The sequence below is a fragment of the Moschus berezovskii genome, chromosome 1, assembly GCF_049115385.1.
Source record: "Moschus berezovskii isolate FMDL1 chromosome 1, NW_MosBer_1.0, whole genome shotgun sequence".
Classification (NCBI taxonomy): domain Eukaryota; kingdom Metazoa; phylum Chordata; class Mammalia; order Artiodactyla; family Moschidae; genus Moschus; species Moschus berezovskii.
This window is the reverse complement of record NC_142460.1, coordinates 105322443-105337488: the sequence shown is the minus strand read 5'-3', so window position 1 is coordinate 105337488 and position 15046 is coordinate 105322443. Positions and strand designations below refer to the sequence as shown.

The following is a 15046-nucleotide window of genomic DNA, read 5'->3' as shown; positions in this document are numbered from 1 at the left end:
CTGACAGGCAGCCTTTCAAATGTATTTTCTATGACTCTGTCTTGGAGCATAATTAAAATATATGTTTCATAAGTGTTAAGAGATATAAACCAGGAAAAAGGACAAAAATAGAAGGAAGGCAAAGGGAACTCCCAGAGTAGCTATGAAGTATGCTCCGCAGCTGAGACCTTTGCTGCAGGCCTAGAAACCAGCAGTCTAGATGGAGCAGATCAGAGCACCCTGGGAAGGATAGCTCTGACTTTAAAAATGATCCTGGGTGTTCATTGGAAGGACTGATGCTAAAGCTGAAACTCCAATACTTTGGCTACCTCATGCGACGATTTGACTCACTGGAAAAGACTCTGATGCTGGGAAGGGTTGGGGGCGGGAGGAGAAGGGGACGACCGAGAATGAGATGGCTGGATGGCATCACCGACTCTGTGGACGTGAGTTTGAGTGAACTCCGGGAGTTGGTGATGGACAGGGAGGCCTGGCGTGCTGTGATTCATGGGGTCGCGGAGAATCGGACACGACTGAGCGAATGAACTGAACTGAAATTATTTAAGCGGTTTGACCATGTGGAGGAGGATTCTGTATTTAAGGGGAGGTTTGTAGTGTTTTTGAAGGACATGGAAGACTTTAGTATGTTGTTGAAAGAGGACTAAATAAGCAGATGAAAAGGAGAAAAATTTTTAACTCCAGAAAATGAAATGGCATCATAGTATCATGGTATTCTTTGGATCAGTAAAGGCCATTATTGGAGGAGAGGGAAGATAAGGTCTAAAGCTTATCTACCCTAATAGTAAGTCAGTGTGTAGCATTAAAATGTTACATCAAATTGAATCAAGGCCTGCAATATACACATTCTTTTAAAAGACCAAAAAGGTTCAAAGTAGATGCTACCTGTGAACAAGATGAAGACAGGGAGATGTGGAGCAAAGGATGGCTATTTTTAGTTATATGCCTTTTAGCCCTTTGTAACTTTTCAACTGATAAGCATGTAATATTAAAATAGAAATAAGAATTTTTAAAATATGAAGAAACCAGGTAATTGTACTCTTGGCGGGCGGGGGTGGGGAGCACATCTCAGTAACTAATTACTGCTTGATGATCTAACATTCACTGATTCCACAGAATGATTTTGTTTATTGAAGGCTTTGTTCTTGAAAGTATTTGAGATTATTCCTTTTCTTAACTCAATCCAGCTGCATTCCAGTGCCTTAAAGTATCTTTAGCCTCTGTTGGTATTCTTATTACAACATGCATTTTTGTTGTTTCTTGTGTACTCTTTTTGTCACTCTTTCACTGGCCCTCTGAATGCCTAGAATAGTTTTATGATGGAAATGGGAGTATGGAAATTGCTTTAAAGCAAAGTAGGAGAGGATGAACCTTTCTAAAATAAGTGGAGACTATCTGGTTTGAAAAATAAAGGCTGCACAGAGATAGGAAACTGTAAATTCTGGTGAGTACATAGATTGAAGCATTAGATACATAGAGATGTTGTGAAGGAGATGTAAATAAATTAGGACCAGATTAAAATGGACTCAGAGTGCTCTGACTAATTTTGGAAACACACTCTAGGCAGACCAGAGCCAGAGAAGGTTTTCAAGTAGGAAAATTATAATTATCCAAATCAAAATACAAAATTTTACATCCAGTTTGTATGTATCACAGATGTATGTAAAACAAATAGTCATAGAAAACTAACATGGAGAAAAACTATCTCAAAATGATGATACTGGTTGTCTCTGCAGTAGGACTCTGTGGCTTTTTTCTGTTATTTCCACTTTTTCAAACATTTTTGTATTACTTATGATAGCAGGGTAAAAATAAATCATTATTGTTGCATCATTGTTTCATTGAGAAACCTGCTTCATCCATTGCCTCATGCTTCTGTCTCTATTGAAAGAGTAAATGTCCTAAGAACGTCCTGCTGTGAGAAAATGTGAATGCTAAAGAGGGCAGGAACTTTAAGGAAGCATCTGATCTTCAGCTTGGCCTTATCTTCCAACTTATTTTAGGATTGTTAAAGATTCACTCCAGTCAATCCAATCCCCAGCAGGCTGTCCTGACGATCCCCAGCCAGCTCAAACCACTCAGTGTAAACACATCTGGAGGTGTGCAGACGATACTGATGCCTGTGAATAAAGGTGAGTCCTTCACCTGTTGGGTGTGGTTGTCTCTGAGTCTGTCTGCCTAGAGGATCTGTCTGGTGGGAAGGTCTGTAGTCCGTCCTTTAGTGGCTACTCCTGCCTTGTACAGCCTGTCCTTGATCTGTCACCATACTCCCTGGCACCAGCTCTGGGACTGAAAGTAAAACCCAAGTGATCCACTGACTTCTAAATAACTGCTCATTTCTAAAGTTGAGCAGGGGAGTATATCTTAAACATTTATGAGAGTACAGGTCAATTGGGTTTTTACTTTCTGAGGTTAGTGACCAAGCCTGCATTTCCATGGTTGATAATAACAGCTCAGTTACCCTGGTACTAATAGTAAATAGCTATTTATAAATCTGTGTGTAAAGCAAGGACCTTACCATTTCTGTTATACTGAAATTGTTTTTGTGCTAGTCATCTACAGTAGAGCTGTCACCTGGGAGATAGATTATTTTCATTAAAATAATTTCTGTATTTCTTATATCCTCCCCTCCTTTTTGCCTGTTAGTGGTTCAATCATTTTCTACCAGCAAATCGCCTGCCATTCTGCCTGTAGCTGCCCCAACTCCAGTTGTTCCCAGCCCTGCTCCAGCAGCTGTTACAAAAGGTATGTCATTTCCCATAGTATGTTTGTCCAGAAGTTTTATGCAAGACATTACTATCATAAGATTCACATGAAATTCAAGACATGCTTGAATTTCAGCATCCATGAATCAGTCGCTTCAAAAATACATAGGATATTTATATATAGACTTCACTGAGGGAACTACAGAGATGTGTAAAGCATCATTTCTGCCCCACAAGAATTTATAATCAGGTTGGAGAGAGTTGCAGTAGACAGCAAACAGTGATTGATAAATGGAGGTAGATGATCTGAAAAATGAATGCTGAAATATTTCAGTCTAGGATGTGTGGTTCAGGGAATGTGAGGCGTTATGGAGGTGGATAACACTTTGTATAGGACATGGATTTTAACCAGAACTTTAAGAGGGAAGCATTTTTGACTATGGAGAGGCATGCCAGATTAAGGAAACAGAGACAAAGACTCAGAGGGCTTGTTTGGGTGAGTAGACCAATCAAGGGGACTCACCTGGGGTGTACAGTTACGTAAAGGAGCTGTAGGTAGGGTCAGATGTTGCAGCCGGCAGTGGGGACACTTATGACTATTGACTGGATGGAGAGAGTACGGTGTGTTAGAACAAAACATTTTGACATCTGTAACATCTACGATAATGATAGCTACCTTGTGTAAGAGCCTGAAATGTACCCGGCACCATGCCAGCTGCTTGGTGATATATACATATATCACTAATGATCAAGGCACTTGAAACTAGCTGTTAATGCCCATTTTGCCAATGAGGAAACTGAAGTTTGGAAATACTAAGTCTTTACTTCCCAAGTCTAGAAAACTAGAAAGTAGTGTAGTCAGAATTTGAAATACTTCTTTTCAGGCGTTCCAGGATCTCTCACAATAGTCTTAGGAAGAGACGGATTTGAAACTTACAGCATGACCATCTGAAGCAAGGGTTGGCTGACTGCAGTTTGCTGCTCATTTTTTAAATAAGGTTTTATTGGCACATGGCCATGCCGATTCATTTACATATTGTCCGTGTGTGCACTGCGGCTTCAGAGTTTGGTCATTCCAGCTGAGTTCACATGACCCACAAAGCCTAAAGTGTTTACTGATTAGTTCTTAGAGGAGAATTCTGTCAGTCATGGTGAAAGATGCTAACCTAGCTAGACCAGCATCTGTTCTCAGTAACAGGTATGTATCACAGTCCTCATACAGATTCTGATTCAGTTAATTTTGGACTGGGGCCAGAGCATTTCTGTTTTGACTTTAATTAAGCATACCATTTGATGAGTTTTGACAAATTCATGAACCCAGCATCCCATTCACACTATAGAAATTCCCATCCCCTGTAGGCAGCCACTGTTTCAATAATAGATTAGTCATGTCTGTTTTTTAACTTTATGTGAATGGAAGCACATGCATTCTTTTGTGTCTGATTTAATTCACCCACTCAGTGTTTTCTGAGATTCAGCTGTATTGTTGCTAAGGAGTATTCCATATTGTAGGGGTGGATGGATAGACCATAATTTGTTTACCCTTTCTCCTGTTGGTGGACATTAGGTTTGTTTCCAGTTTGGGGCTATTATATGTAAGTCTTAGAAGAGCCTATCCAGTAAATAGCTATCCCAACCTGAAAATACTGATTATATGATTTTGTAATTGAGTGCCAGATTAAATGATTGTATTTACAGGAATTCCCTGGTGTAGTTCTAGGACTTGGTGCTTTCACTCTGTGGCAGGTTCAGTCCCCAGTTGAGGAACTAAGATACCACAAGCAGTGCCATGTGGCCAAGTAAATAAATAGCGTATACTTGCATCTAGAAGACTAGAGTGTCTGAACTTTTTCTGAGGACTTCCTTCTGTTTCTTGAAGTCTCAGCGTCACTAGGGGTTGGGGAAAGATGTCTTACTGACAATGGAATTAGCAAGGTTACTCAGTACAAGTTGGTATACATATAAAAGCCACTTTGAGTTCTATATAGAAATTAACTGCCAACAATCCACTAAATATTTACGAGAGAAACTTAAAGACCTAAAAAATTGAAGGATATACAATTATAATTAATTAATTATATAAATTTACTGAAATACCTTATTCTCTCTCCCAAAATGACATGGGTTCAGTACAGTCCCAGTCAGAATCTCTAGTGTTGTTTTTGTTTGTGTAGAAATTGACAAGATAGTCTAAAATGTATATGGGAATGCACAGGCCTAGAGTAGCTGAGATAATCTTGAACAAAAAGCTGGGGGACTTGGGTCACCAGATGTATATATACTGTAAGGCTATATAATTGAGATAGTGTAGTATTGGTTCAAGAACAGACAGAATGGTAGGGGTCAGGCAGTGGAAGGTGCAAACCGTTGGGTGTAAGACAGGCTCAGAGATGTACTGTACAACACAGGGAATATAGCCAATACTTTGTAATAACTGTAAATGGAAAATAACATTTAAAAATTGTTTTGAAATTTAAAAAAAAATTTTTTAAGAGACAAAATAGAATAATTAAACAGAAAAGACAGCCCAGAAATAGACACACACATATATGGTAACCTGATTTATGACAGACTCAGCAGGAAAAAGATGTTCTTTTCAATAAGTTGTGCTGGGTTAATTAGATATATCCCTTTGGGGGAAAGAAGAAAACTTGGCCCCTACCTTACATCATAAAATTTAATTTGCATTGGGTCCTAGACCTAAATGTGAAGGATGAAACAGTAAAACTTCTGGAAGAGAATATGAGAATATCTTCATGACTTTGGGCAAAGAAAACACAAGAAAAGTAGCCATGAAAGAACAGATTGATAAATTAGACTTTATTAATACTAGGAACCTCACTGTATCGGACGGACAAAGAGTGAAAGTTGCCACATACATCCTGAAAGATATTTGCAATTGATATATCTGACAAAGGAGTTCTTGCCAGAATATAGAAGACCTAAAAGTCAGTATGAAAAAGATGCTGATTTTTTTTTTTAAAGAGCAAGAAGTATAAACAGATACTTTACAGAAGAGGATATCTAAATACAATGAAATGAAAAGTTGTTCACCTTCATCAGTCAAGGGAATGAAAAGTTAAAACCATAGTGATACTATTCCATCACCAAAATTAAAAGAACTGCATTGCTAAGTGTTGACAAGGATGTGAAGCAACTGGAACTCACATACCTTGCTTGTGGGGCTACAAATTGACATAATAACTTTGGAAATGAGTTTGGCAATTTCTGATAAAGTTAAACATGTTATCTACCATGTGTTCCAGGAAGTACACTTCTAGGAAATGCATGCATATGTGCACCCAGAGACATATACAAGCTTTTTTTTTTTTAATAGCCAAAAAGATGCTGACACAAAAGGGTATGCACGATGTGATTCCAGTTATATAAAATTTAAAGTGGAATTGACAAAGAGGACTGCCAGAAGCATAAGGGACCCTGGTTGAGGACAGGAAATACTCTGCGTTTTGATTGGGGTGCTGGGTGCATGGATGTGTATGTAGGTAAAATTTATCAAACTGTACCCTTAATATTTGTGCATTTTTTGCAAGCTATGCATCAGTGAAAAGGGGGAAGATACTGTAGTGTATCTCTCTTGTAGACCTTTGCTTACTATTGAAGGATGTTGAATAGAAAATGACACTAGCATGTACTGGTGCTCATGTACAAAATGAATCGTAAGGGAAGAGACTGACGGCAGGGAAGCTGGTACAAAAGAAGTGTGTGTGCACGTGTGTGCATGCTATAGAAGGAAGACACATGCTCCTGACACAGTTATCCTCCATCAGTAGATTTGGTAAGATCATGGCATCCGGTCCCATCATTTCATGGCAAATAGATGGGGAAACAGTGGCTGACTTTATTTTTCTGGGCTCCAAAATCACTGCAGATGGTGATTACAGCCATGAATTAAAAGACGCTTACTCCTTGGAAGGAAAGTTATGACAAACCTAGACAGCATATTGAAAAGCAGAGACATTACTTTGTCAATAAAGGTCTGTCTGGTCAAGGCTATGGTTTTTCCAGTGGTCATGTATGGATGTTGGACTGTGAAGAAAGCTGATCACCGAAGAAGTGATGCTTTTCAACTGTGGTGTTGGAGAAGACTTGAGAGTCCCTTGGACTGCAAGGAGATCCAACCAGTCCATTCTAAAGGAGATCAGTCCTGGGTGTTCATTGGAAGGACTGATGCTAAAGCTGAAACTCCAACACTTTGGCCACCTCATGCGACAAGTTGACTCACTGGAAAAGACTCTGATGCTAGGAAGGATTGAGGGCAGGAGGAGAAGGGGACGACAGAGAATGAGATGGCTGGATGGCATCACCGACTCGATGGACTTGAGTTTGAGTGAACTCCGGGAGTTGGTGATGGACAGGGAGGCCTGTCGTGCTGTGATTCGTGGGGTCGCAAAGAGTCGGACACGACTGAGTAACTGAACTGAACTGAGCGACTGAACTGAACTGAAAAGCCTCATGTGATGAGCTCAGATTTTTCCCAGTACAAAAGATCTGATTTTTTTTGTTTTTTGCCGTGTGTCTCAGAACACTAAGATAATGCTAAAAGTTGATAAAGTTAGCTGGAGAGATGATAAACAAAAGGATATTAAACTTAGAACAGGCCAGCATTGTATTTTAATGTGGCGTTGCTCAAGTGTAAGAGTGTATGTGTGTGGTCTTCCATAGTGGTGTGGTTAGCCCTCTAAGAAATATCTAAAAGCCATTTTATTGCCCTGCCTTTGTCATGAGACGCAGGCTAACAGTTCTCCCCTTGTCTGCTGATCCCGTGACTACAGGCGCCATCCCAGCACTCTGGCCGTGTCTCTGCAGCTGTGGCAGCATCCTCACTGGGTTTCCATTGTTTCTATCCACAGGTGTCCTTCCATCATTGAGCCCTAATAGCGCTCTCATTGTTTCTATTCCCTTGTAGTAAAGACCGAACCAGAAACACCTGCACCAAGCGGCCCCTCCCAGGATGGTCAGACAGCAGTGAAAACAGAAGAAAGTTCTGAGCTGGGAAACTATGTCATTAAGTAATTATTTCAGTCCTTTCTAAGGGAGTTGTGCTTTTAGTATGTTATGGTACTTTAAAAAAAACCATCCCTGTGACAACTATGTGTAGAGTTGTCTGTATGCATTAAGCCCTTTGATGGGTAGAAGCTTCTGTCCATGTGTGGTGAACAAGTATTACCATTTGCTGCACAGCTCAGGAGGCTTCATTTAACACCTCGATGTGACCTCCGAGAGGCACCTCATTTGTTGCCTCAAGAGCCTCGGATGCAATTACAGATCTCCCTCCCTTGGAGCTTGCCAACATGAAGTTTCTTTGTGCTGTCTTTGGGTGTGCAATTTCTTATGATGTAATTGCTCAGGTGTGTGTGCATTTTGTGTTGCAGTATCCACACATGTGCCCAGTCTTAAACAGCTGCCTTTTGATGGCCCATACACACGCAGTGCTGCTTCTAGAAATACTGAGATTTTCTCATTTCCAAACTAGGGGGACCCACTTCAAGCATATTTTGAAGTATCTCAAACTGCTGGAAATGGTAGAGACTTAGCCACTTTCATGGAGGTGACAGCATGAACTGTAATAACACTAAGAGAGGCATTCATATGATAGAGTCTCTGCTCTAGTGACAGTCACACTACAGAAAGATTACATGACTAATTTTAAAATATGAAATGTCAAGTTTGCATTATTTGTCATTCCTGGGGTCTCATCTGTTTTAGTGTTGACTTTAAGCATTAAACGCTCTTTGTTTATAAAGAAGGCAATATATAGAAGGAAGGACATGCAGATATAGTTGGGTTTAATTCCTTTGTAAAGGAGAAATATTTCATACACATATACACACACACATTGTTAGAAACCGCTGTATGTATTCGCTACCCTAATTTTCTTTTGTCCTCTTCAGGATAGACCATTTAGAGACCATCCAGCAACTCTTAACAGCAGTAGTAAAGAAGATCCCATTAATTACTGCAAAAAGTAAGACCACACTGAGTGTATGGGAGCGTGGTTTAAAGCTGTGACCTGCTTGGGCTGTTGAGTCAGTTTGAATCACTTGGTGTTGTAATTAATCCTGACAGTAGTTATCTTGGGGCGGGGGTGGTTTAGCTACACCTGTAGCTTATTTGCAGGGTTTAGAATTCACACTGTCTTGGTCAGTTGGTTAGTCTTTTACTTTCACTGTGTTTGATCTGCAGAAGGAATTTTCTTTTTTGTTACAGTATATAAATTATAAATCTGTAGTGTATATATAAAATTGCATTTGTTTTTGATGTTTATTAATAAGGAAAATAATTAGCATTTGCCAGCAGCATGCCAGACTCTGCAGGCTCATTATATTTACTTAACAATGGTCTCCATGGGATACATGGTGTCATCTCCATTTCACAGATGAGAAAACTGAGAATAAGCAAGGTTGAGTCACCTGTTCAAAATCACAATAGCTATAGGTGATGCAGTTTTGATTCCAGTCATTTATCTTTCATCTGACACTCCTGTCACTCACTCTGTAGAACTGCACGACGGTCGAGACCTCCAGCAGTGAAGTCTCCTCTGTCCCTGTGCGTTGTTAACAAGACTGAACCATTTGCTTCTCAGCTGGTTGCTCTGACAGAGGGCATGACTTAAGCCTGTGGATACTTAGGTGTCTGCTCTTGGGCAAGGTCACCTGTGAACATTTAGAGGGAAGGGATGAAGCAGATCATCACTTCACATTCATGGGACTATGAAATGATGAGCCGAATACAGGCTACCCTGCTTTTTTTCCAGCTATAATAGCAAAAAAAAATTTTTTTTTCCCCTCAGGGTTTAGGGGGTCATTTTGAAATAGCTCAAAGTGAATTTTCAATGATTCTTCTAGCCCAGCAGAAAAAAAATTTAATCTTTTTTTAAAAAATCAGATAGAAATACAGAATGTTGGAGCTTAAAGGCAGTTCAGGAGCCATCTTCCTAATTTTACAGTTAAATGGTTTGATTTTACAGTTAAGAAAACTGAAGCCCAGAGTGATGATATAGATTGCCCAAGGCAGCTTAGTTAATAGGCCAGGGCTAGTTCTCAGGTCTGCTCCCAGTGGAATGCTACTGCCATTTATTTTAATAGAAAATCTCCTGTCATGATGAAGCTTTCTCTACCACAGAAGCTGATTTCCCAAGGAGGGCTGTTGTTTTGAGTACACATGAGTGAGATGTCTTCTCTTCTAAGGACAAGCCCTTCTGTATTATGTTGAATCGAACTTGCCTAGTAAGGAACAGTGCCCGTAAAGAGGTCTAAAGAAACTTCTTGGACATGCCTCCAGCAAATAAGATTTTATTTAAATCTTAACTTTATTCAGAGTTTGCTGGATATGTGCATTCTAGGTGAAGATGCCAGCTGTTTTTCTGCAAAATCTGTGGAGCAGTATTATGGCTGGAACATTGGGAAAAGGAGAGCTGCTGAGGTAATCCCATGTCTGCCTCTTTGATATGCAGGCCGCCACTGAGAGCCTATTGGAGAAAATAATCAAACACATGTGCATTCTGGCTGCTCCCATAAACATCGTCATATGGAGCAGTGATAAATTCTGCAGCATGTTTTGTTAAATATTTGATGGTAGAACTTTTTCCTTAGTTAAAAATCTCATTCTCCAAAGACTTGTAGGTAGCCTTTGAAAGACCTACTTTCTTTTCCTGCATTGCTAAAAATTTCTAAAAGTTTTTAAAGAATTGTAATATGTTAAAATTAAGTCAACTATTTATTGTTCAATGTGGCAGCTACTCTGCCAAACAGTGAGGCTATAAGAGGAAGTGGCAAGTACAAAGGCGTGCGTAGGAGGCTTTGAGAAAGTCAGCGATGGGTTTGGGGAGGGCGGGAAAGTGGGAGATCACAGACTGGGACCAGCTGAAACACCTTATAGGCCAGGCCTAGGAATTTCAGTCATTTTATAAACATTAGGTAAAAGTTCTTAAAAAAATTTTTTTTTAACTGAGGAGAAACACCATCAGATTTTTTTTTCCTCAGAAAGTACTCTAACAGGTTAGCATGGTAATTTGCAATTGGATAATTTATTTGAACAGACTCCCAAGTTGAAGGATTTCATTATGCTCCCCCCACCCCTAATTTTTTTAAGTGGCAAAGAGCGATGACAATGCGAAAAGTCTTACAAGAAATACTGGAGAAGAATCCAAGATTTCACCACCTGACTCCACTTAAAACCAAGCACATTGCTCACTGGTGTCGCTGCCATGGCTACACCCCACCTGACCCTGAAAGCCTGAGGAGTGATGGGGACTCGATCGAGGATGTGCTGACCCAGATTGACAGCGAGCCAGGTAAGCGGGGCGGGGGGTGTACTGAGCACCATCAGCAGCTAAGAGGTGTCTCCTTGGAGCACATGCTCATCTCTCAGCCTCCGGGGCTCTCAGGCCACATCAGCCCCAGCAGGTCTCAGAGCTCTTTCCTTCACCTGAGGTAAAGGAACCCGAGGACTCCAGGGGTTGCCATGGAAAACAAGTCTCGACTCACCTGTCACCATGTGTCTTATCTACTCCCCCGACAGTCCCTACCAAACTGTTTGTGCCCAAGTTGTGTCCCAGCCAGGAACGTTCCGGCCCACGGCCTGCAGCAGACACATACCACTCATTCAGGTGCCCCCCTCCGCTGCATTAGTTCTCCTTTGGAAACTCTCTTAATCCACCTCCTTTCCTCCCAGAAGAAGCACTTCTCTGTGACCTACAAGTCTTCTTCCCTGAAGATGGGGACAATGTCTTATCTGTTATTTTATCTCCAAAAACCTAGTCTGGAGGTGTACTGCTTGGTGTTGGAGGCACAGGTGTAAACAGCTAATAATGTTGCATATAAAATGAATTGTTTTTTTATAAAGATACAAATAACTGTATGTGGTTGGGGGTGCAGGGGAGCTGGGCATAAAGATATATGGGGAGAATGTTTTGAGTTTCACCTTAAAGAATAAGTATTATTTTCTCCTTTTAACCCCATCTTTGTAGAAAAACAGACCCTTCACCTTCCAGTCTGAGGAAGGCCGGAGCACAGGGACGGTCTGGGGGGTCCTTTAAGACTTAACACAAGTCTCATTTTCTCCATGAAGCTTTCCTGAGAGCCCTGATGCAGGGTGGCCTTCCCTTTCTCCGATCTCCAGTGGTATTTAATATCAGAACCTTGAGGGTTTCTCAGATTTTAATTGCTAAGCGCTTTGGAGAGCAGAGCCCTTGTTGATTATTTCTGTGCTTCTCTGGCAGTGTATGAAAACACAGTATTTTTCCTGTACTGGGCTTTCTTATTAATATGACTGATTAAATCTGTGAGCATCCTGCCAGTAAAGTAGAGGGAGTTGGATGCTTTGCCTCCGTCCTGCTGGGTGTCTTTAACCCCATGTCAACCTCACTTATCATACAGTGAAAGGGATGCACAGAACATTCCCAGAGCCCCTGCTGGCTCTAAAGCTCTGTATATACTCTGTTGGACTCTGTATAAATCAGCTAAAGATGGGATGCGTGGTATACACTAAAATGGTAGTAGTACTCAGCAATAAGCAGAACATGGGTGATTTTTAATTTCTTCACTGTTCATTTCTAAATTCTCCAGATTTAAGATAAATTTTTTTAAATCAGTGGGGTGGGAGGACGGCCTCATTTTTAGTGGCAAGAGTCAGAATTAGGTGTTGTTTGACTCAGATTGCCCTTAACAGCACATATGTCTTAACACAAAATGCCTGTCTTGGTGCTTGTCTCATTTATGAATTACTAGTTCTTATAATTATAGGTCCGTAGAATTTTAGAACTGGACAGGAAGTCAGCTCCCTGATAACCCTTCTCTGGGTCTCAGGCTGTTTGTTGGTCCCTTGGAGATGCAAAGTCCCTTTGGTCACCACAGTCATAAGACTGATTACCTCTCATTTAGAGTGCCCGTCGTCATTCTCATCCGCTGACAACCTCTGCCGGAAACTGGAGGACCTGCAGCAGTTTCAGAAGAGAGAGCCAGAGAACGAGGAGGAGGTGGACATCCTCAGCGTCTCAGAGCCGTTAAAGATAAACATCAAGAGAGAACAGGAAGAGAAACAGGAAGAGATGAAACTCTACCTGCCAGCAACACCGGGCTCTGAATTTATTGGCGACATCACACAGAAGGTAGGGGGGTAAAGCCTGTGCTGTGGGACCCCTAACCTGGGGCTTGGTGCCTTAGAGACTGACACCAGACTTTCTGGGGAGATAGATGGTAAAGCTGGGTGAACTATCTGGCACCTGCCTTCCCATGTCAGGGCCTTTGGGCAAGAAAGTGAATCACACATGTAGAGCTTGCTCGTCAAACATGACATGGGAGCAAAGGCAGTTAGATGTAGGCAGTTTTGTATTTTTCATCCCCTTTTTTCTCATTTGCCTCAGTAGAAGCACCTTTCCTTCAGAGGCATGTCAGAACGTGCTTTCCCTGACATTGTAAATAGCTCCCAAGTACCCTGCCAGGGAGTGGATGTGGCACTGCCTCACTTGGGATGCAGGAGAGAACTGTCCACCTGCCTCCAGTGGAACGCAGCTTCACTGCAGCATCTGCACGGCTGCCTGGGACCCAAGTGAGAGACTGTTGTTCTTTTTTTCCCCTACAGAGGAAATAAAAAATGGGGCAGTTTCCAAGTATATCTTCTTTCTTTTGCAAATATGGCCTCAGAGTCTGATGCAGGCTTTCCAGTGTGTTGCTCCCACTGTCAGAATTCATGGTAAATTCTGTGTTCTATCATGAAGGAGAATTGGGCATGAGAGAAGGATTCTAATACCTTTTTTAACAATCCCACAGAACCATGGCACAATAGGGTAACAGATTCTTCTGGTTGTTATATTCTGTGTTACTTCTCCATGAGTTTTGTCCAGGACATTGGTAGAGTGTCTCTTCCACCCAGACATCTCCTTGGGTATCAGAAATGTGCTTGTTTTTAATGTACAAATAGAAACAAAAGGCCTCCTTTTGCTCTTCCAGATTGGGATCACCCTGAAGCCAGTGGCGCTGCATAAGAACGTGTATGCCTCGGTGGTGGAGGACATGCTTTGGAAGGTGGGTGCCTATGGGCAGCAGAGGGGCTGTTGGGGGCTGAAGCACCATGGGGCCAGCCGGGCAGGACACACTGGATCCCAGGCTGCTTTGAAAAAGACAAGGACAGAAATGGAACAAAGATGACAGGCTTTATGATTTCTTTCTTCTTATTTTTAAATCAGTTCAATTGTAGTTCCTCTGCATGTCAAAGTATCTGCAAGAGTTCCTGTGCCAGTGTCACTAACAATATTTTTTAATGCCATTTCAAGTGCTTTCTAAGTAGCCTGAAGTGAAAGTTAAAGCTCTCAGTGCTTTCGGAGGTGACTCGCATGTCACAGTAGAAATAGCCACAACTGTCCCAGCCCTTGGCAACAGAATGACAGAACCAGATTCCTTACCCAGCCAGAGCCTGGCTCCGCTGTTCTTTCCTGGTGGGTCCCCTCCAGGGGCAGGGATACCTCACAAATAGCCCTCACCTGTTTACTTTATTAAAGCAGTGTCTGATTAATGAAAATCAGCCCCTTCACAATTCAGAATCATGGCCTCTATAGTTGTGGCCTATTATTCAAACCTTTAGTTTTTCATTAAGGACTTTGGGTCTTTAGATACAGTGGTTTCCCAAATTTAGGGTCTGGGGTGGGGTCAGCTGCATCCCTCTGGCCAGCATGCAGGCGGCATTTTTAGAGTAACAGCATCTTCTGTTACAGGCTGCAGAGCAGCTGGTCAGTGACATCCTGAGACAGGCTTTGGCAGTTGGATACCAGGCAGCATCGCACAACAGGTACAGTTCTCACTTCCTGACAGTGAGTTCCCAGCAAGGTGTTTTATACTTTAAATCAGTTCAGTAGGAGGTGGAGGTGTCCATGCTTAGGACGTTCTCAGAGCCAGACTTGTCTCAAAACGACCAAGCAGACCCCTGAGTCTCTCTCTTGGTTGTGAGAGGTCTGTATTGTCTCTGTCTCTGCTGCAGAGACACTGTTTGGTAGGATTCCGATATGTTACAGGGTTGAACATGTACCAGTTCTTTGCCGTTGAAGATAATAGCAGTGTTTCGGACTTGGGGCCAGGCGCTGCATGTTACCTAATTTGTTTTTCATTGCAGAACTCATACTCCCTCTTTGAAATGTTATCTTGCCTGGCTTTCCTAGCAAATACATCATAGAGCCTAGATTTAAACTTTAGTCTCACTGGCTCCGTACCCACAGGCTGAGCACTCCTCTCTGTAGCCTGTCACTGATTGAGATGCTGAATTTCCCTTTTGTCCTGCATCCCGGCATTCCTTTCAAAGGAAACAAATGTATTCTGTTGTTTAAAGGCTGT

General features: G+C 41.7%; 1 protein-coding gene across 8 annotated transcripts in view; it reads left to right on the top strand.

Moving 5' to 3' along the window:
* Nucleotides 1-15046, top strand: part of YEATS2 (YEATS domain containing 2) — a 105891-nt gene that overhangs the window by 88467 nt on the left and 2378 nt on the right. For 7 of the 8 annotated variants that reach the window (XM_055409329.2, XM_055409322.2, XM_055409338.2 and 4 more), the window contains 9 exons: nucleotides 2001-2129; nucleotides 2644-2742; nucleotides 7630-7732; nucleotides 8615-8688; nucleotides 10066-10145; nucleotides 10815-11016; nucleotides 12605-12831; nucleotides 13673-13747; nucleotides 14434-14507. In XM_055409329.2, coding sequence (XP_055265304.2) covers nucleotides 2001-2129; nucleotides 2644-2742; nucleotides 7630-7732; nucleotides 8615-8688; nucleotides 10066-10145; nucleotides 10815-11016; nucleotides 12605-12831; nucleotides 13673-13747; nucleotides 14434-14507 — 1063 coding nt within the window. Of the gene's footprint in view, nucleotides 1-2000; nucleotides 2130-2643; nucleotides 2743-7629; nucleotides 7733-8614; nucleotides 8689-10065; nucleotides 10146-10814; nucleotides 11017-12604; nucleotides 12832-13672; nucleotides 13748-14433; nucleotides 14508-15046 lie in introns of those variants that run through there. The other variant, XR_016038035.1, reaches the window with a different exon arrangement.